At 36.3% G+C, this 22,258-nt stretch overlaps 2 protein-coding genes across 2 annotated transcripts; one reads left to right on the top strand and one right to left on the bottom strand.

The window, feature by feature from the left end:
• The first annotated feature begins 12,195 nt into the window (after positions 1–12,195).
• On the top strand, positions 12,196–18,160 carry LOC148869062 (Peptidyl-tRNA hydrolase II (PTH2) family protein). Its single transcript, XM_088970289.1, has 8 exons — positions 12,196–12,408; positions 12,534–12,734; positions 13,126–13,186; positions 13,316–13,352; positions 13,624–13,701; positions 13,837–13,909; positions 16,089–16,128; positions 17,943–18,160. The coding sequence occupies exons 1-8, from the start codon at positions 12,367–12,369 to the stop codon at positions 17,990–17,992; spliced, it is 582 nt and encodes a 193-aa protein (XP_088826415.1). The 5' UTR covers positions 12,196–12,366; the 3' UTR covers positions 17,993–18,160.
• A 179-nt stretch (positions 18,161–18,339) lies between these two features.
• On the bottom strand, positions 18,340–19,138 carry LOC148869061 (uncharacterized). The gene is made up of 3 exons (XM_088970291.1): positions 18,886–19,138; positions 18,736–18,798; positions 18,340–18,627 (listed from the first exon to the last, which is right to left on the bottom strand). The coding sequence occupies exons 1-3, from the start codon at positions 19,036–19,038 to the stop codon at positions 18,445–18,447; spliced, it is 399 nt and encodes a 132-aa protein (XP_088826417.1). The 5' UTR covers positions 19,039–19,138; the 3' UTR covers positions 18,340–18,444.
• Positions 19,139–22,258: the final 3,120 nt, after the last annotated feature.

Below are 22,258 nucleotides of genomic sequence, written 5' to 3'. Positions count from 1 at the left end.
TTTTTTAAGCATGTTTCTTTTTTCTCCGGGTCGGATGCTTCTTTTCCTTCATTACCATCACCCCCCTTCCAGTTCTTGTTGAGGATCCCATTCCTCTTATTCCAATTGTGACCCAATCTTTGCCTCCAATGCAGCTACCTGAGAGAGGACCACATATCCGACAAGTGTATACACATCGTCAAGCACTGGTTCCTCCCCCAGCTTCGTCATTGTCGACAGATCCGGTAGTTGTTCCTACCCCAACCCCAACCCCAAGTTTTGACATTGATTTTCCTATTGCTTTGCGGAAAAGTAAACGCAGTTGCACTCTTCACCCCATTTCCAAATTATGTTTCTGTACCTCACCTTTCGGCTTCCCATCGACAGTTTGTTTCTATGTTATCCTCTGTTTTTGTTCCCAATGATGTCCAAGAAGCTCTCACTTCTCCAAGGTGGCGCCAAGCAATGGAAGAAGAACTCTCGGCCTTGACTCATACTCAAACGTGGGACCTCACCACTCTTCCGCCTAGTAAGCATGTTGTCGACTATAAGTGGGTGTACACGGTTAAATACTTACCTGATGGGAGTGTTGAATGGTTGAAAGCTCAACTAATTACCAAAGGTTATTCACAATAATATGATATTGATTACACAGACACATTTTTCTTCGATTGCCAAAATTGGGTCAGTTCGTATTCTGATTTCTCTTGCTGCTATGTTTTATTGACCCTTGTTTCAGCTTGACATCAAGAATGCATTTTTAAATGGTGATCTTTTGAGGAAGTGTACATGGAGCAACCACCAAGGTTTGTTGCTCAAGGGGAGGGTGAGAAGGTATGTAGACTTAAAAGGCTATTTATGGACTTAAACAATCTCCACATGCATGGTTTGGGAGATTTAGTAAAGTGGTGAAGAAGTTTGGAATGAAACAGTGTTGGGTTGACCATTTCCATATTCAACTATCAATCAAATGCTAGGAATATTCTCTTGGTGGTATATGTAGATGACATTGTTATCACTGGCAATGATAGACCAGGGATTGATAGGTTGAAGATTTATTTGCATGATCACTTCCAGACAAAGGATCTTGACAAATTAAGATACTTCTTAGGGATAGAGGTTGCGAGGTCTAAGAATGGTATTAATCTATGCCAGAGGAAATATGTTATTGATCTGCTAGAAGAAACATGATTGTTGGGTGCCAGACCAGCTGAAACACCTATAGAACTGAATGTTAAATTGGGTAGTGATACAGGTGAGGAGTTTGAGGATCCGGGAAGGTACAGAAGGTTGGTGGGTAAGCTTAATTACCTAACCATCACTCGATTTGATATCTCAGTTGCGGTCAATGTGCCGAGTTAGTTTATGCAGAACCCTCGAATCCCACATTAGGAGGCAGTCCTAAGGATTGTGAAGTATTTGAAGGGTGCCCCAGGTCGTGGTTTGTTATATAAGAGTGGATAAAGTCTTGAGATAGAGGGATACATGGATGCTGATTGGGCCGGGTCCATATCTGACAGAAGGTCCATTACAGGGTATTGCACTTTTCTTGGTGGGAACTTAGTGACATGGAAGATTAAGAAGCAGTGTAGAGGCTGAATATAGGGCTATGGCACACACAACATGCAAACTAGTGTGGTTAAAGCATCTCCAAGAGGAGATGGGATAATCAATTGACACTCCTATGAAGCTATATTGTGATAATCAAGCTGTAGTTCATATCTCCTCTAATCCAGTGTTTAATGAAAGGACAAAGCATATAGAAGTGGATTGCCACTTTGTACGTGAGAAGGCGCTTAGTGGAGTGATAATTACAGTATATGTGAACACAGGAAATCAATGGATAGATTTATTTATTATAGGGTTGAATCGGGGAAGAGTGGACTACATATGTAACAAGCTGGGACTATATGACATATACTCACCAGCTTGAAGGAGAGTATTAGAGCCGGCTATACAAGGGTAGTGTAGTCCTTTTATGTTTAGTTATATATGTATTGTTTAGCTGATGTGGCTCTCACTTAAGTGAGGGCACAATGATAATTCTTGTATATCTTAGAAGAGTATAAATAAAAGAAGGGCCGAATAGAGGAATTTGAATTTTTCTCTCTAGTTCGGTTTTGACCTTTTCTCCTTTTTCTTCTTCTCCTCTTTCTTCAGATTTGAACTTATACAACATTTAGTCTAACTTTTATCAATTATCTTCTAGGAAATATATCTTTAATTTGTATGACCAAAATGTTTCATATTTTACTTCATATAATTTAGAATATGCATGTGCTTCTGGAAATTCAGTGCATAGTTGCATACACATAAGATGTTGTCTTCTATCAATATTGGAAATGAAATACAAAATTTAAAATTGACCAAAAATGAAATTGTTTTCCTATTTAGTAGTAGGTTAATAAATCAACCTTTTAGGCCAAATTTGCCAACCCTTGATGTTAGAAATAAATAATAAAAATTAAAACAAAAATGATACAAATACAAAAAACACTAGTATTTTATATTAATCATATTAAAGAAAAATAACTATGATTAATATGAAATATGAAATTTAAAGCTGACCCAAAAAATGCAATTGTTTTCCTTTTAAGTGGTAGGTCAAAATTCAACCTTTAGGGTTAAATGTGTCAACACTTGATATATCATAATTGTAAGTACATGGAATTAGACATCGCATTACTTGTGATGAATAACCTGCAATGGGATTACAGGTAGCCAGTGCATAAGTAATAATGGTGTGACAAGGCATTAAGATAGCAATATCAAGTTCCTAGTGCAATTGTTTCCCATAAGTGTGTTCAATATCCTCACTAGTCTCATAACAAAAAGAATTCACAATAGTATATTAAGTTACAGCCTCCTATCACAAGCCCCCAATATATTCCACACCACACTACAAGACCATCGAAATCCCATATTGGGTATTGGTTCCTTCTTGTTGCAGCATTACAACACCTGTAGACATGCCTTGCGACTTAGCACATTGGCCTTGCCCTATGGACATGCATTGCAACTTCATTCCTCAACTACGTCTCACAACCTCATTCCTCGATTGCACCCCACACCCTCATTCCTCCACCTCGCCTTACACTTACACACTAGACCCACTTCCCTTACCACATGACCTTAACTAACACTTACATTTTCAAGGTAACTTCTCCCATGGTGCATAAAGTCAAGCTTCTAGAAAGGGGAAGTATTTGCACTTGTGCTCACATGCAAGCCCCGAGAAAGAGCAAAAACACCGGTACTAGTGCAACTACATGGGCACATGGCAAAAACTTAACACACCCATGCACCCCAAATCCAATAAACTCGTAACAACATTCCCAAAATGAGAAATTTTACCTCTTTTGCCAATGAATTCCTATGGATCTTCAATGATCCCACTTATATTATTGCTTAAAACTTTGCATAGCTTTACCAAATTGAAACCCTAGCCTCCCCTTTTGCTCTTAGTTTCCTAAAGACCTTTCTTCATCGCCACCTAATGTCTTTTAGGTAAACTACTTCAGTGCCTCCCACCCTACTATCCTACACCCACAATAATTAAATAATAGAAGTTAAAAATATAAAAAAACAAAAATTATGAAAACATACGAGAGGGGAGTCTTGGCGGTGAACCAATTAAAGAGTATGATTAAAGAATGCATAGAGGAAATTCAAAGAGGGAAGGTAGTGGAGGACAGGCTGGCTGCGTCTGAGGAGAGAAGGCAGGTGTCAACGGAAGACCCCCTAGCCCTTTCGGTCAATTTGGAGCAAACCCAAACCCGGAACCCGAGTCACTTGGGTTCTGCTTCCCAACCGGAACGGGCCAATGAAGAAAACAAAATCAGGAAGGCCAGAAGTGAACCCAAACCTCATCGGTGGGAACAAACCAACAACGACAAGATTTGTCTTGGGCCCTAGTGGCTTAGCCAATCCTCAAGAAGATCTGGTTCTCTTTCTTCACCGATTGAATAAAGATCTGGTCTACGCGCCTTCTCGTTGGAGAACACAGAGGAAAATGTTGTTTTAGCTCTTTCCCCCAAGCAACGGTGGTGGCAATCCTCTAGGAAATTAAGATCAACTCAAACACTTCTCTGTCATTCGTGTGGAAGAGGAGCCAAAGGAGGTGCAGCCGATAATTGTGGTTGACTCTTCTTCTCAGATGCTGAGCAAATATGCTACAAAAGAAGGGGATAAACTGACAACTATTCCAGATACAATTCATAAAGATAATATGCAAGGAATTGAAAACGTCTCATCCACAGGCAACAATGGCAAAGATGTAGTTGTGGCGACACAGGAAGATAAGTGTTCTAAGGCTTCTTCCTCCTCTTCTTGGGTTTCTTCAAAGTTATTGGGGTTAGGGAAATATCTGGGAGTGTCGCTAGATGGGCTGGAGGAAGAAACAACAAAATTTTTAAAGGGAATCGAGCACAGAATTCTCATGGAAAGGGGAAAGTTAGTTGTGAAAAAAGGAGGCACTGCTTCAAAAAAGAACAGGGAAATGATGAGATTAAATTGGGGTTTAAATGATAAGGCGGGAAGCTACAAAAGGGGGGTGAGAATCAGTAAAAAGTAGAAAGGGAAGGGGTCCGGTTTTTGTCTATATTTTAAAAGTGTTAATGGATTTGAAGATTTTATCTTGGAATGTTAGAGAGTTGGGATCGGGAAGAAGGAGGTTAGTAGTGTGTGAGGTTGTTAAAAAAACAAAAACTCAAATTCTTATGCTTCAAGAGACAAAGCTGGAATCGTTGGACGCAAGAATTGTTCAGAGCATTTGGGGGGAGGGTCAAGTGAGATGGAGAACTATAGCGGCAAGGGGTAGTGCCCGGGGCTTGGTCCTTTGGGATCCAACTATGTGTAGGTTAATTTCATGCAGGGTGGGTTCTTTTTCCATCTCTCTTATTATGAAATTAGTTAATGGAAGTTTTTTTCAAGTGACCAATGCGTATGGTCCTACTAAAGCAAATCTTAGAACTCATTTTTTGGAAGAACTTGAAGCAATGAGAGGTTCCTTTTCTTATCCATGTTTGTGGGGGGGGGGGATTTCAACATCACTTTGTCAGTTGTAGAGAAAAATACCAGAAGCAGGAGATCAAGAGGGATGTGTCTATTTACTGATTTTGTAAACAAATTGGAGCTCATAGACTTTCCTCTAGTGGAAATGAAGTTTTACTTGGACCAACAATCAGGATAACCCAACTCTTGTCAGGCTTGCTAGATTCCTGGTTTCTGAAAACTGGGATGAACTCTTTCCCGATTTCAAGCAAGTGATTATGTCGAGACCTGTCTCAGACCACGCTTCAATCCAGATGGTATGTGGAAGTAGGAACAAAATCAAAACACCTTTCAAGTTCGAGAATGCATTGTTTGAAGAGGCTGATTTCCTGTCGTTATTAAAATCTTTTTGGTGTGAAATGCAGGTTGAAGGGTCCAATTCTTTTGTTCTTGCTCAAAAGTTGAGGGTAGTTAAAGAAAAGTTGAAAGTTTGGGAAGTGGAAAATAATCTAAATGCAAAAACAAAGAAGAATGCTTGTCTCGTTCTTATTGCTAAAATTGATAGAGTAGAGGAAGCAGACCCAATTTCAGAAGAGTTAAAACTAAAAAGAATTCAAGCAAAGGCTATTTTTGACAAATCGGTAGTCAAAGAAGAATTAAAATAGAGATATAGAGCAAAATCAGAATGACTGAAAGCGAGGGATAGGAATACTCACTACTTTCATAAGCTGGCAAATGCACAAAAATAGACTGTCCACAATCAACAAGCTTATTTGGGATGATAAGGTGGGTGTTTTGGTTGCAAAAATAAAGGTAATTGCAACTTCTTTTTACAAAAATTTTTATAAGGAGAAATGGAAATGCAGACCCTTCCCTATAAACTTGCCTTTTAAAAGATTAAGTGAAGAGAAAAGAAAATCTTCTTGAAAAGCCTTTCTCCGAGGAAGAGATTAAGATGGCAATCAACAACCTAGACAATGAGAAATCCCCTGGGTCTGATGGTTTCTCCAACATATTTTATGTTAAGTGTTGGAATTTTGTGAAGCAAGACATACTTAATGCCTTTTAGACCTTTCATTCAATTGCTTCTCTTCAAAAGAGTCTGAATAATGTATTTATCATGCTCATTCCTAAGATTGAAGGGGCTATGCATGTTAAAGATTTTAGACCAATTACCCTTCTGAACAGCTTTTACAAGATTTTAGCCAAGGTCTTAGCTGAAAGGATGAAAGGGGTTTTGGTTAGTGTGATCTCGAAAAATCAAAGTGCCTTTGTGCTGGGTAGGCAAATGATTGATTCGGTGCTTATTGCAAATGAATTATTGGATTCAAGGAAAAGAAAGGGGACTCTAGGTTTGGTGTATAAGCTGGATATTGAAAAAACCTATGATCATGTCAATTGGAGTTGTTTAGATAGAGTTCTGGAAAAAAAAATGAATTTTGGGCAAAAGTGGAGAAACTGGATGAAAATTTGTGTTTCCTCTCCCAAATTTTCCATCTTGATCAATGGACATTCTGTAGGCTTCTTTGAGAGTTCTAGAGGGTTAAGGCAAGGAAACCCCCTATCTCTCCTTCTCTTTATTTGTATCACTGAAATTCTAACTCTCTTTAGATAGAAGGTTGTTGGTTCAGGGTTGTGGAAAAGGTTTGCAATCTCCCCAGGGGGTGAAAAAGTGAATATTCTTCAGTTTGCAGATGATACATGCTTTATTGATGCTTCCCTTGAACAACTAGAAAATCTTCTTGGGATTCTCAGTTGGTTTGAAGTTGTCATAGGTTTGAAAGTCAACCTTAATAAAAGTCAAATTATCCCAATGGGTGAAGTCCCTATCCTGCAAGAATGTGTTAATATGTTGGCTAGTCAGGTGGATCAGCTTCTGATGAAGTATCTGGGCTTTCCATTAGGGGCTAAATGCTCTTCCTTGGCCATTTGGGATCCAATAATTGAAAGATTGGAAAAGAAATTGTCTTCATGGAAGGAAAAGTACATTTTCTTTGGTGGTAGAGTGACCCTTCTAAAAAGTACATTTTCCAACCTTCCTACCTACTTTCTTTCTCTTTTCCCTATCCCAGATAGCGTGGCTAGGAAAATTGAGACTCCAAAAAAACTTTTTGTGGAGGAATTGGGAGAAAGTAAAGAAAATCCACTTTGTGAACTAGAACTAAATCAACCGCCCTAAGGAGCAAGGGGGCCTAGGTTTGAGAAGAATTAAGGTGACAAATTCGGCACTGCTTTGCAAGTGGATCTGGATATTTGCCACTGAAAGGGGAGCTTGGTGGAGAAGTCTAATTGCATCTAAATTTGGGGTTGGGATTGAATGGGTAACTAGATAACCAACCCCCCCACCCCCCCACCTAACTGGGGCTATTCTTTATGGAAAAGTATAATGAAGGTTTTCCCCTTATTTGATGGGGGAATCAACTTAAAAGTTGGCAAAGGAGATATGATCAAATTCTGGAAAGATCATTGGTATCTGAATCATTCCTTGCCTGATGAGTTTCCTCTTATCTTCCAATGTCCCTCCAACCAAAATACTATAGGTTCAAATCGTTGACCACAATCAGGATGATCAGTGGAGTTGGGTCTAGACCAAAGATGGTGTTTTCTCAGTAAAATCAATGGCCAGTAGACTCTGTAGCAGAGTGGTAGTGGGGGATTTCCTTGTTAAGTAGATTTGGAATTCAGTCTGCCCATTTAAGGTTAACTTTCTTGTCTGGGCAATGATCTTAGACAATGTCTGTCCAGAACCAATCTTGAAAGAAGAGGATTGTAGATCCCGAATAAGCCTTGTGTACTTTGCGATGCTCATCTGGAGTCTACGAATCATATCTGCATTCATTGCTCATTTGCTGCCCAGGTGTTGTATCATTTCTTGAAGTCTATGGGGATATGTTGGGTCATGCCTAAATCAATTAAGGAGTTGCTATGTAGCTTGAAGCTCAATAAATTGATTGAAAGAGGGAAATTGGTATAGATTTCTATCTTGACAACTATGAATTGGGTCATTTGGTCTGAGAGAAATAACAGATTTTTTAATTAAAGAGTGAGAAGGCCTGAGGATATTGTTTAAACAGTTGTTGGTAAAATGCTCTCTTGGATTTCAGTCACCCTAGAATTCAGACACACAAATGTAACTCATTTACTGAGAAATCAATCAATTTGGTGCTTGTAATGGGGATTTTCAAGCTTGACTAGTTGTTGGCAGGTTTTGTTTTGTACTTTTATGAGTTTGATCTAATAAATTTATTTTACCTTTTTCAAAAAAAAAAAACAAAAAAAAAAAATGAAAACATACAAAAATTTTATAGAATGCATTTGGGCACATATGTAACATTATATATTCATCAAATAAAAAAATGAACAAAAAATAAGAAAGACAAAAGTAAGTGTGATAAATAAGAATTATTTTTATTGATGATGGAAATGAAATACAAAACTTAAAATTAACCCAAAAGTGAAACTGTTTTCCAATTTGGTGGTCGGTTAACAATTCAACATTTCATTTCATGACCCTTGATATCACAATAAATAATAAAAATTTAAAAATATAAAAAACACAATAAGTACACAAAATACATAAATTTTGTAAAAAACATTTGGGCACATCTCTAATATTCTACATAAACCACATTAAAGAAAATGAATGTAATAATTAAAGTGCAACCAATAGAATTTTTTTATGCAAAGAAAGATAAAAAGAATTGTTGAATATTTTTGAAAATGTATTATTAGTATAATCATCATCACTATCTTCATCATCATCTAAAATTGTTGCACATGTACACTTACTAGTGAACTAAAAAATCCAAACCTCATTCAACAAAATCTATTGTTAAACCAAAACTCTCATTGATTAAAAATAAAATTAACCAAGTCAAAAGTAATACTTTTATTTTCAATTTCTTTATTTATTTAAAAATGAAGTGGAATTGGATTAAAATCTAATTTAGATATGAATTCAACAATATCTGAATTCGATCCAAGATCAACAAATCCCATTAGATTTCAGATTGGGTTCAGATTTCAGTTTTCATTAGTTGGATGGGATTTGGATGTTGATTGGTCCGTGAATCCAATTTGAATCTGATTCAATGTAGAAAAAATTCTAGATATATCATATATGTTTGGATTTGGATTTCATTTTCCATTAGTTGGATTGGATTCAGATGTTGGTTGGATCCGTTAACCCGATTTAATGTACACTCACTACAAGAGAATTGGGCTAACCCGGCAGTTTACAGACGGCAACCATTCTTTTCCGGCCTTTCCGGATCGTTGGACTAGCTTACTTGATTAATGACTTATATTCATTCTGTCCCGTATTGGAAATCGAAATCTAATTAAGGACCCTTCTTTAATTTCGATTTTCGTTTTTAATTAATTTAGTTGTTCAAAAAAGAATTGGATCTTTCATGAGTGATCGTCTTGAACTACCTTAAGTACACCTAAGGCGGCGGTTTTAACATCACCACCAGCTTTTAACTAAACAAAGAAAAAATAAAAAATTGAGGTGGCAGTTTTGTGAACTAGACCGACGGTTTTTGTCTTGAGCCGATCGTGAACCGATCTATAACATACAAACTGTTTTGAATAGACAATTCATTAAAACAAGTGGGGTGCATTCTCTTTCATTTTCCACTTTCGTTCCATACTTTTCCAATTCCCAAGGGTATCAATCAAACTCTATTCAATCAAGTGAGAGTTCCATACCATTTCAATCGATTGAGAGAAAGCTCCATGACTTATCTTCAACGTTATTTAATGATTGAGATAACAGACGTTTGTGTACATACATTGAAGAGAAAAGCAAGTTCGGCAACCAAAAATGAAATTATTAGGGTTTCTTGAAATTGTAGGTAATGCTCAAACCCTCTTCGTCGTTTTTCATAATCTATACGATTGTTTTTGTTTTTGATAGTTGATCGAGGGTGAAAGGGGTTTATTGGAGTGATGTACACAAGTTAATGTTTGTTTTGGATTTCTACTCTATTTGTTTTCTTTTTTTTTTTGATTATTTGTTTATTCATTCTTGAAGTTAAATATTTTAAGATGCCCTAATAAATGGCAAATGAAACAAGAAAAAGAAATTTCGTTTTTGGAAATATCATAGGAGTTGCGATTTCGTTTGTATTTGCTCTATTTCATCAACTTTGTAACAAACACGCTCAAATTCAACTGAAGTAGTCTGCAGATCAAGAAATATTTTGAAACTTTAGGTTGATTTTGGGATTTAACCTGTTACTGTTATATTGTTGAAAGAGATGTCATAAAGCATAAATTGGAAGAAAAATAGACGGAGCGTCGCCTATTATAAAAGAAACTAAAACAAAGTCCTAGGATTTTTCATGTTTAAACCTCTCAAATACTTTGAACATTACACTCCTCTCTCCTAGCCTTGATAAGGACGGGGGCTCGCTCTTGTTTGCTGAGAGGCAATCATTTTGGTTGAGTGCAGTAAGTGATAATTTTGAGGGTCCTTACGAGATTCTCTCATCCGAATGTCTGATTTGTTCTACTCACATGGTCAGATGGTCGGAGTCGGGCTTTGCTCTACAGACCCATGAGACCAATCTGCTTGGTTTATCCCCAACCTGATTCCCGTGTGACCAATAGAACAAAACATGCAAGAGATTTGGTCGATTTGATTAATCAGTTGTGACAAATTTCTACTTGATAAATAATAGGTGACGTTCATCTTCCACCTATTAGAACCAACAATAAGAATTAGTTAATAAATAAAAGGGAAAAATTCTCAATTAGTACTTTATATTTTGGGGCTAGTGTCACTTTGGTCATTGAACTTTAAAATGTGACAGTTCAGTATTCAAACTTTCAAAGCGTGTCAATCCAATACTTACAGTTAAATAACTATTAAATGCCTTTGAAAAAGACATAACCCTTCGAGTGTCATCTAATTTTCTTTATCAACCATCCAAACATTGACAAGAAGTTAACAATCCTAAATCCTTGCCTCTTTTATTCAAGAAAGTTGAGGTCTAGAATGCTCACTGAGACGTGCCCCCAATTTTCTTGAATAGAAGAAGCAAGAATTTGGGATTGTTAATTTTTTGTCAATATTTTGGATGGTTGACAAAGAAAATTAGATGACACTCGAAGGACATTTGTATATTTTTTAAATGCCACTTAACAACTGGCTAACGATAGGTACTAAGTTAACATGTTTTGAAAGTTTGGATATTGAATTGTCGCATTTTAAAGTTCGGGAACCAAAGTGACCCTAGGCTCGTACTCCTAATCGGGATTTTTCCCTAAATAAAATTAGATGACATTTGTGTCCTTTATATGTTATTTAATGGCTGGTTAAGGTAAATACTAAATTGGTACATTTTGAAAGTTTAGGAATTAGATTGAGAAGCTTTTGGACCAAAGTGACAGTAGGCCCAAAATACAGAATAATAATATGGAATTTTCCCCCAAAACATAACATATTGGTCTCGTTTGCTTTTCAGTAAATTAATTATTCAGGCAAATGCAATTACTTGAGTAAGTTTTTCCTAGGAAACACTTACCCGGACAAGTGTATTTACCTATATTTTTTTATTTCTTAAGTAAATAACGTAATGATCATTTTAACAATAAAAATTCATTATTAAAACAGACATTTTTATCCTATTAAATATTGGCAATTTTCCTCCTATAAATAGAAAAGTTATTTATTCACCTGAAAATGGATATGATACATAGAAAAATAAATTTTCCCTAATCCCCACATAAAACTGGAAAAAAATACAGATTCCATTAACCTCCTTTCTCCCTCCCCAAAACATAAAACGCCCCCTTTATATATACAGCGTTTTGAATACTCTCAACATCCAGATGCATATTGCCATGTTGGAAACATTTCAATGAATTAAAAAAAAAAATTGGGATTTTTAGAATGTATGATGGAGTTAAGATTTCTGTGATGTACTGCACAGTAAAACCCCTTTAAAAATTTACGTACGGAAGATATTCCTAATGTCCGGCTAGGTTCTGTTATCAGATCTCAGGACTCTCTATAATGACGCATATCTCCACGTGAAAGTGCGGCTGTGCGGTCTGGTGGCCACTGGCCCACTGGCCAACCGTGAAATCGTGAAACGTTTGGTAGCAATTACATCCGTACGAGTGTATAGAATGCGGGCACTGCCATCACCATACAGGCACTACCAATTCCCGTATGGCTAGCATATTTGAAATAGAATTATCCTTCAACTTACCCTCGCTGACTTGCATTGCATCTCCCTCTCTCTCTCTCTCTGACGAGATAATAAGCAATTCCCGTATGGCTAGCATAGTTGAAATAGAATTATCCTTCAACTTACCCTCGCTGACTTGCATTGCATCTCCCTCTCTCTCTCTCTCTCTCTCTCTCTCTCTCTCTGACGAGAGAATATGTTAGGTCTGTTTCGAAGGACTCCTCATCAATCACAAAAGGTTTTCAGTTTCTCTGTTTGCTTAATTTCGAACTTCGAAGTTCACTTCCTGTCATGCTGTTTTATATACATAGTGGGGGGAACCGTGTTTTATTTTCATTTTTTTTTTGTTGTTAATATACTCAGCATCAGAGAGACGACGGCGAATGGTTTTCAGTAAGTTTCAGTCCAGAAAATTTCATTCCAGGCCTCATCATCGGCTTCCTCTTTGGGTTATTTTTAGATTTAAGAAAGCTGCCAAAAAATAATGCGAAGGGGAATAAGCTTTTATCCAAGGTGCAACTACGGAAGACAGAATCAAATTGCGGCGATGAAGAACTTAAAATGGTTAGACTTGTTTCGATATCTTGATTTTTATACTTTTTCTTTGTCTGGGTTCATAATGGAAGCTTTAAGTTCGATATTAGTGGTGGGAAGTTGAACAAAGGCTCCCTTTTACAATGAAAACATTGTTTTTCTTGCCATTTACATCAAAACAAATTATAAAGGGCGGAAAAAAGTGATCGCCATAAAAAGGATGGAAATGATGGATGAATAATTTCGGGCTGTAAAAAAAAAAATTGTATAATGCTTTCTCTGCTTTGAAAGTTGAAACGTTAAGTCGTTAAATTTGGCCAATATAAGGGGTTAGTTCGCTTTCTCATGATAATGTTTAAGAAAAATTGCTTATACCCTATTTTTTTCTTCTTATTTCAAAGCTGAAAGCTACTAATTGCAGGTTTTGATAGTTAGGCAAGACTTGAAAATGGGAATGGGAAAGATTGCATCTCAATGTGCTCGTAAGGTTTATTAACTCCTGTTTTTTTCATTGGTGGAGAGTTCTGCATTGTTTCACGGTTTATATAATTTCTGCAAAATCCTTATTATTAGATCCTTTCTTTGATTGTATGTCACTTTTGAAATGGCAGATGCTGCCACTGGAATATATGCAGAAATGATGCAAAGGTAATTACTAGGTATTTCTTTAACGTGCAAATTTGCTATTCAATTGTTGGCATCTAAGTTATAAACAAATGATCACCATATTTTACACTCCTCTCCATGTTTTGTTCAAATTATTGAAAATAGTAATTGCACTTTGCCCCTCATTGTATAGAAATAAAATTTACCCATTCATTGTCACTCATAATCATACTCTAGTAATTTGATAGCTGAGATAACAAATCTAGAAACCTTCATGTTTCATAGTGACCTCTACGTGTTTCATGTCTTGCAGTCAACGTTCCCTTTTGAGACAATGGGAACAATGTGGCCAACCAAAAATTGTTCTTTCATGCAAGAATCAACAAGAAATGTAAGTAGGTGATCTTATCGAAAATACCCTGTTTTTCACTTGAATGGAATTAGGTGGTAAATATGGTTTTGTTTCTACATTAGGAACTACTTTTTTAGGTTTATCAGTGGTTTTCCCTTTTGTGCATTCAATCAGGAATAAGCTTAAGGAAGCTGCAGAGAACATAGGTCTTCCAACTTTTGTTGTTGCTGATGCAGGACGCACACAGGTGCTATTTATTTTCTTTTGTGTGAATTTGTGCCCCTACGTTTTCATCTCTTTCCTCTATATTTGGGAGAATTTTCTGCTAGAAAGTCGTAGCAGTGTGTCTAAAAGAAGACTTTCATATGGAAAGGTTTTAGATTAAAAAATGTTTAGCACTGGATAGACAATATTAGTAAGGGAAAACGTTGATAAAAGGTGGGGCATGGGCTAATATGGAGGGTGGGATCAATGGTCCCCTCTCTAATCGAAGCTTTCATGTCTCCACATGGAAGAAATAGCCTAGCTCATTATGGAAGCATCCTACTTGATCTAATTAGGGACTGTATGCATTAAATAGCCATAGATTCGATGAATCTTAAATTCAGGGTGACATTGTATGCTTCATAGACAAATAGTATAGTTCATATAAATTCAAGATCCAAGGAATATTGTTAATGTATAAGGAGAAAATATGAAATTTCTTCTGATTGTTATCATTGAAAACTGAAACACCATGTTTCCAATCTGAAATTTAAATAAAATTCATGCTTGCTGATAAAAAAAAACTGAAACACCACGGGATTTCAGTGATTTTGGAAAAAACAAAGCAGCTTGGAACATTCAAGTCTTCATCATAATCATTTTTTGGCTATATGTGGTAATTCATGCATTGGTTAATTAATCATTTAGTACTTAAGTTTTACAGTTTCACAATGCAGAGATTTATAATTAAAATACACTTTGTTAGTTTATGATTCTTGGTTGCAGGCATGCTTTCTGTTATCTTCCTTAAAGCAGCATACCATTGTTCAAGACTTTAAATAGAAATATGGTTTTGTTGTTGTTGTTGTTGTTTTTTTTTTTGTGGTGGTTGGGGGACTGGGGGTGTATAGATCCATCAATTCTTAAAGGAATACCTTCTGATTAATACATGGGCTGTAAAATTGGGTATGAATTTAATCCTAAATTAGGCTCAATAAGAGAAAAAGAAAAGCAACCTTAATATGAAGTTTAAGTTGGTATCGGAGCATCGACAATGCTGAATAACCAGTGGAATCTCTAATAGCTTATGAAAGACATGGGAATAGTTGAAGGGTTGGGTTTAAGATGGCAAGGTTCATAACTAAGGATTGCTAGCTACAAATAGGATTTTGTGTCCTAATCTGGCTATATTTTCAAGCTATAGGTTTATACATTGATTAGAATCTATGATGTGGCTAAAAGAGGCAAAAAAAAGAAATTGGTTACTCAGGCAGATTTTAGGGTAAAGAGGTTGCCTTTTTTCGTTGATAGATCAGGATTAGACTGGTTTAATTGTAGGTTGTTAGTGTCAAAAATGGTTCTGGGTATGGCAAGTGCTGCATGTGTAGGGTGAAAATGGCAAAAGATTAAGGACAAATGGATGCTACAGAAACAATAGACAGTAGGCTAAATATGAAAATGTGAGAAACTAGAACAGAGAATAACCAGAAGTAGTTTCATTACCATGAATACAATAGTAAGACAATATACTATTAAGAGAGATCATACTCAAAGAGATGATAGTAAAGAGTTTCACCTCCAGTAGTGATATTACATTTTTGCAAAAATATGCTATCCTATTCATTTTACTGAAACTATTTCTTAAGAAACTAAAGAAAGTTCTAAGAAGACAATGAAGGCTTCCTACTTAGAAAAGATTTGGCATAAAAGCAATCCTCAACTAGCATGGAGTTTCACATTCTAAAATGTCTTCTTAGTCAATTTTACACAGGAACTAAGTCAAACTACTGATATACCATCCTCTGCTTTGACCATGCCAATGGCCATTTCCCAATGTTGGTCCCAGATATCTGGGGTCTTGAGAGGGGTGAATTGGATACTGACCTAACGTTTTGACATTCTTTTTTATTTCTTTCACAAAGCGTCCACTCTCAGACTGATGTTACTCCCAAATTGTATAACCTTGTTATTCTTGACAAGGAAAATGAGGCGAGTGCATTCAGACACATTTATTCCATTGAAGAATATCATCATCATCTAAGCCTTGTTCGAATTATATTCCATCAATAATATATGTTTAAATAAAGTGATGGGACTGGGCTGCTTCTTCTTCCTCTTTTTTAACGAGATAATGTACTGCATGAAATAATAATGTACTTTGATTGGAAACTGTACTTGCTCTTCGGATAAGTTTGATATATTTTTCTTTCCAATTGGAGCAGGTTTTGGCTGGGTCAAAGACAGTTCTTGCTATTGGACCTGGTATGATACTTCTAAGTGCTACTTAATAATATATGCTACATAATCTTTTGTGTGGTGTAAGATATCTGAAATGCTGAACTGTATCTCATCTCTGGAAGAAAAATATACTTGCTTTCAAAATCTCTGTTGAAATTTTATTTATCCTGTTTTCAACCAGTTTGTTCCAATTTAGTGGTCACTCAAGTTTTAATCAAATTTGGCATGATGTCGTGAACAATGATATAGGTGAATGGTATCAGTGGAGATTGCATAGATTACATACATGTGTACAAAGAAGAGAAGGGAAAAATGAAAGGAGGAGATTATCAACTAGGAACTAGAAAGAAGTTCGCTGAGTAAAATGCCTACAAAAATGTTACAGGGATCTGGTTTTCTGAAAATAAGTGAAAACTACCCTAATTGAACATAAACTTCTTACAATATATTATTTATCTTACACACTAAAATAGTGCTAACTACTGCACCTTCATGGGGTCAAACAATTTGCTTTCAATAGGTGAGGCCAAATTAATCTCTGAGACTGTTTTATTTATTTATTTACTTTATGGGTAATCTGAAACCAAGGTTTGGTTTTAAAAGGCTAAAGGCATAGAGGTGTAATGGCCCAACAAGGTCAGGTGCAAGCCTCAAGGCGTTGCAAGGCATCATCCTCAAAATTTAAGAAGAAAAATTAATTAAAGCTTATAAACGATAGAAATAACATATAATATATCAAGTTAGAATAATAGAAGGTACAAATATCCATGAAATATAAGTTTATAAGCAATAAATTCTAGCTTCTAAGCATTAACTAAGATAATAACTAATCACCAAACAATTATAGACACTTTACATTTCATGTTTCAAAATGCAAAGTTCTCAAATTATTTGAAGACCAATTTAGGCAAAAGGAAACATATGAAGGATCATCCATATAATTGATGCTAGATTTATGGTCATCCAAGAGTTTAAGAGAGAGGAAACAACTTAATTGATTTGTTCTATGCAAAAAAAAAAAATCGATAAAAAGAAAATAAATCCATTAGGAAAAGAAACAAGAAAAATAACAAACTTGGGATGTTAGATTTAGAATAATACGAAAAAAAAAGCCCACTTGATTTATCCAAGAGAAACTAAGAACTTGATTGGCCCTTTTTTGCAGTGCACTCTCCTAAAACACTAAGAGAAACTAATAGAACTTGATTTTCCCTATTGGTTTTTCATTTTTACTCTTTTTATTTGTTCCATAATTATTAAAGTGCTTCTTCTATATATTTCGAACTACAAAAATGTATAAAATATATTATTTTTCATTAAATCACTAAATAATCATTGATACTTGAGGCTCACACCTTTTTATGCCTCAAGCTACACCTCTCGCCTTGAGTCTTGAGGCTCAAGTGTTTTTAAACAATGTTTGAAACTGATATTTTGTCCATAAATGTAATGACCTGTAGAAATCCATGCAAAATTCTGTTTTGTATCATGTAGGATGGGATAACTATAAGCAAGATATCTTGCTTATTGATAAAAAAAAGAAGAAAAAAACTATAAGCAAGATATTTTTCTCAATCCATGGGTAGAACTATAGGATGCTGAATCCATAGGATTGTACATACCATTCTATTTTTAAGGTCTTTTCTCTCATCAGAGCTTTTTTTGCCCCTTTTACCGAAAGAACATGGAAAATTTACTTCCAGTTGCAAATTTTCAGATGGTTGACATGTCATTTATCTATATTATTATTATCTGCTAAATATTAACTCATATGGTCACCTAATATAATGACTCCTTGTCTTGATTAAAAGAAAACTCTGTATGTTGATATCAAACAGGCAGAAAGTCATCTGTGGATTCGGTAACTGGGAAACTGCGTCTGCTATGACAATGTTTTCGTTAAAGATGATATTTGATAGAGTTACTGCCAAAGGTTGTACTTCTTGTAAGTTATCCTTATTGGTGTTTCTCAAGGCGGTGTTTTTGTTTCCTTTCCCTTACCATGTTCCAATAGATACAATTCAGATGCAATAAATGAATTTTACATCTGAGAGAAGTAGAAGCATAGTTTTATATATATATATATATATATATATCAGCAGAAGTAGAAACGTAGTTATCCATCCTACACATAGGTTAGTGTTCCTACAGAGCACTCCTACAGAGTGACAAAGGGAATTGATGGCGACTCCTAAAATGCATGTGCCGTGGAGGGGAACCATCTAGTCAAGATCTCCAACCCAAAATCTCCAAAGCAAGATCCATTAAAAGAAACAGATTTCTAAAGAAAAAATGAGGGATGATTGAAACCAACTAATCTGTACATCAGATCAGAAAACTTCAAAAAGGAGCTGAAAGTGTCTCCCTAAACATAGCTTTGTCGGGTGATTCATCAATGCTTTCTAAGGTGCACAAACAATCAGTAACTTGAGCAAACTCCTCGCACTTGACAAGTTTGTGAAGTTGATCTCTCCTTTGGGTCTTCTCTTTCATCTCTTTGACTGAAATAACTGGTCTCAGCCCCTACATAAGCATTGGTAGTTGTTAAACAATTGGTAAAAACTTCCAGAAATCATAACACTTCATCAGAGTAGGCTTATTGAATTAAGAAAAAAAAAAGCATAGGTAGACCTCAGTGAACACATCCGAAGCTTTCTTGGGGTCCATTTTTTGAATTATGTCTACTGCTGCTACCTGCATCAAAAATTTAATTGACCAAGTTTCACTGGTTTAGTTGATGACTACCTATCTACATGTAAAGAGCTAGCGTTTAAAGATTACCCTGGCATCGTTTAGTTCTCCTTCATTCAGGGTCTTGGGCTCCATTTCAATTGAGCAACAAAGGTGAGCCATGAATGAACCAGTAAGTTTAAGACTATAGCTGTAGAGTTGATTGGCACCAACTGTAATAATAACATTGCAATGGCCTTTCATGTATACTAATTTATGGTCGGCAAATATTTTTTTTTAACTTTCTATTGATTCATGCATCTATTTGATAGGTTTTCACTATGAAAGAAAGGGTGAAATCAGAATACAACTCAAAAGTTAAACTCTTCTTTTTTCTTCTCATTGGTATCTCGTGCCTTTAGGTGTTGTTATGTTATCCACTTCACGAGCTTTTCAACTTGATTTTTGAGTGGTCCAAACCTAACAACAGTTGGTGCGATATCTTTATTACAAAATTCCTTTAATCTGGTACCAAAGTCGGTTGGAGATCTTTATTACAAATTTTCTTTTAAGCTCAGTTGTTAGATTTTGCTCAGATGCTCTCTCTCTCTCTCTCTCTCTCTCTCTCTCTCTCTCTCTCTCTCTCTTCATGTGTTTGAGTAACCGGTAATGTCTGCCAGAATCGTTGAGACTTGAGAGCCTTCCTGGTTGATCAGGTTGGGTCGAATTTGTAAATGCATATAAAAAATATGCATTACCATTTTCATACAAGCACACGTACTTTCAGGCAAAACAGCATAATATTTATTCATCTAAACTTTCAATATGTATAAAGCTATAACGTTCATATACTAAATCTCTGGTTTTTACAAGCAAAATAAGCCATGTTGCGGCCAGAACATTCAGATCCCTTTGTACATATTGAATATTTACTAAAAAGAAGCCAATTCCATAACTCCCATAATTGATTCATTCGTTACTGAAAGTGCCCAGGTTTGTCCAATCTGCAATCCATATTTCTTCTGATTAAAGCTTCGCATCTGAAAATATATACACCTTGGATACTCCTCACCTTTTAGCATGTTGAAGAGCTTGAATTAGATCCCAAAGCTTTGCATCTTCTGGTCCAACTGCACTACATTTTCTATCCACTACAATTGTTTGAACCGTCAACCATGGTTTTCAAACCGGACTGGACAGTCGGACCAAAAAAATTGGGAACCGGTAAGCCGTTTTATCCCAGAACTGTTTTTTCACAAAAAATCATTGATTTTGTCAGAAAACTGTTGACTTGCGTGGTTGAACCATTCAAACTGTCTAACGGTTTTGATCATTTTTTAAATTTTTATTATTGTCAGAACGGGCCGTTTGTTTGGTTTGAATGGTCAGACCGTTCGACCCAGGAACCAGACCCTTGACCGATTCATTGTCCGCTTTGGTTTTAAAAACCTTGCCGGCAACCACTTATCGCCATGAATGAACTGTTAACAAGGATAATAGTGATTAGTTAATCATGCGCCATTTGTATTTGGCTGCTCCATGATATATAACATCATTCCTTCATCCCATATTAATCTCAGGTCCTGTTTGGTTTGTGGGAATAGGGGTTTGGAATTGGAATTCATTCTAATTCTAACTGTTTGGTTGGGTGGAATTAGAATGGCATTCCCTAATTTGAGGGAATGGCCATTTCCTCCCACTCCAGCTGATTCCAATTCACATTCTAATTCTTGTTTGAACCAAACAGACTATGGGAATAGACCATTTAGATTCTAATTTCAAAAGATTTTGATTCCAATTCTAAAAGATTTCGATTCCAATTCTGACCGCAAACCAAATAGACCCTCAGTATTATAACAAAAGTGGCCCATAATAATGATCTTGTATTTATCTGAATGGCGCCTTAGACTTCCATATCATCTTCCAAATTGCTGAAAATGAAACACTAATAGGCAGCTCAGATTCAAGAGTTTTATACATTGATTTTGTGGTAAATTTAGCATTTGAGCCGTGCTTCTACATGAATCTTCCAAGAGCCATTTGTATCCAGTAGATGCTTCACATGTAGCTTGCTGCCTTTATATGATAAAGGATCCATAGCTGTTGGTATGCCGTCTACAAGTGTAGGCGCCCTAGTATCTTGAAGGGCATAGATTTGCTCTCCATCCTTTGTTGCCCAACAACTACACTTTTGCAATCTAATGGCCTTCTTCTTTGCCTGACGCCACCAATTTGAGTGATTGGCCTTTGTAGCTGTGGAGTTAATGCTACAATTTGGATAGTATTTGTTCTTAATATATTCAGCCCAAAATGCTTTTGGGTAACTCATCAAACGCCAGACCTGTTTACCAAGGCTATTTTGAATTCTCTTCAATCCTAATCCTCCAAGTTGTTTTGGTTGCACAATTTATCCCATGCTACCATTTTCACCCCTCCTCTTTGCTGATTCTAGTGGAAACATACAAGCACATGTACTAAATATATAAAAATGATACCTAGATCATATTATAGTAACATCTCAATGAAAGTGTGCACCTTATCATTGTCTTCTCTCCTCACTTTCATGTATACTGGCTAATGTACCAAGTTAGGGACCATTACGGACCACAATACATCCATTATTTTGTTTGGAATCCACTACATTTGATAAATTTGTGTTTCGTTTCTATTTAATTCAGGAGATTAAATCAGGGTTACTTTGTTACCAATGTCCCACTTTGTCAAAAAAGAATTGAGAGGACCCGTTTGGTTTGCAAAAATAGGGGTGTGGAATCGGAATCGGAATGGGCTATTCCGATTCCAACTGTTTGGTTGGGTGGAAACGGAATTTCATTCCCATTCTTGCCGGAATGGCCATTGCCTACCCTTCCCTTGGGAATTGATGGCGCATGATCTGGTGTTCCTTGCTGGAGGATAGCTCGGATGTCGGTCTAGTGAGATTGCCTAGTTGAGATGTAAGAAAAGAATGTTAGTGTCTGGGGTGCTTTACCTGATGTGGGCATTCCGATGCTTAAGTTAATAATTTGGAGGTTTTGAGAGAGCTGAAAGCTAGATTGCAAGAGAATTCAGAGAGCTGAGTCGTACGTACCTTGTAAGGCTGGAGCCAAGGCCTTTATATAGGCGAGCTGCCTGGGCCTCATAATGCATGTCCGATATCCTCAGTCTATCTGGTCCAAAGTTGGTTTTGCACTTGAAGATGGACTCCGTGTAAGCTAATAAGGTTTATCTAGGTTTGTTCGAATTGGGCAGGGAGAAGATAAACTTGGTTGATGTGGTGCCATGACCTCGAGGAAATTGGAGACAAATAGCTTGCTTCTATATAAAGATTACGTTGCACCTCGATAGATCGGTGCATATAGTTGAACTACTTGAGTCTCAGTCTAGCTGGGTGACCCGAGGTGCGTGAGGTGATTGGGATCACTGAGGTGTCACCACATCGTTCTGTCACTCCATGTATCATCACATCATTAGATGGACCAAATTA

Source organism: Nelumbo lutea, chromosome 2 (assembly GCF_056320005.1).
Source record: "Nelumbo lutea isolate HS-2025 chromosome 2, American lotus-T2T, whole genome shotgun sequence".
Lineage (NCBI taxonomy): Eukaryota > Viridiplantae > Streptophyta > Magnoliopsida > Proteales > Nelumbonaceae > Nelumbo > Nelumbo lutea.
Note: the sequence above shows the minus strand (reverse complement) of the source record. Positions and strands in the feature narration are given on the sequence as shown.

Bases quoted from the DNA above. Each gene is read 5' to 3' on its own strand.
- LOC148869062 (XM_088970289.1), top strand. From the start codon at position 12,367: ATGTTAGGTCTGTTTCGAAGGACTCCTCATCAATCACAAAAG. The intron at 12,735-13,125 runs GTTAGACTTGTT...TACTAATTGCAG, and splicing joins GCGATGAAGAACTTAAAATG to GTTTTGATAGTTAGGCAAGA. The intron at 16,129-17,942 runs GTATGATACTTC...GATATCAAACAG, and splicing joins AGTTCTTGCTATTGGACCTG to GCAGAAAGTCATCTGTGGAT.
- LOC148869061 (XM_088970291.1), bottom strand. From the start codon at position 19,038: ATGAAAGGCCATTGCAATGTTATTATTACAGTTGGTGCCAATCAACTC. The intron at 18,799-18,885 runs GTAATCTTTAAA...TTTTTGATGCAG, and splicing joins GAGAACTAAACGATGCCAGG to GTAGCAGCAGTAGACATAAT. The intron at 18,628-18,735 runs GTCTACCTATGC...ATGCTTATGTAG, and splicing joins CTTCGGATGTGTTCACTGAG to GGGCTGAGACCAGTTATTTC.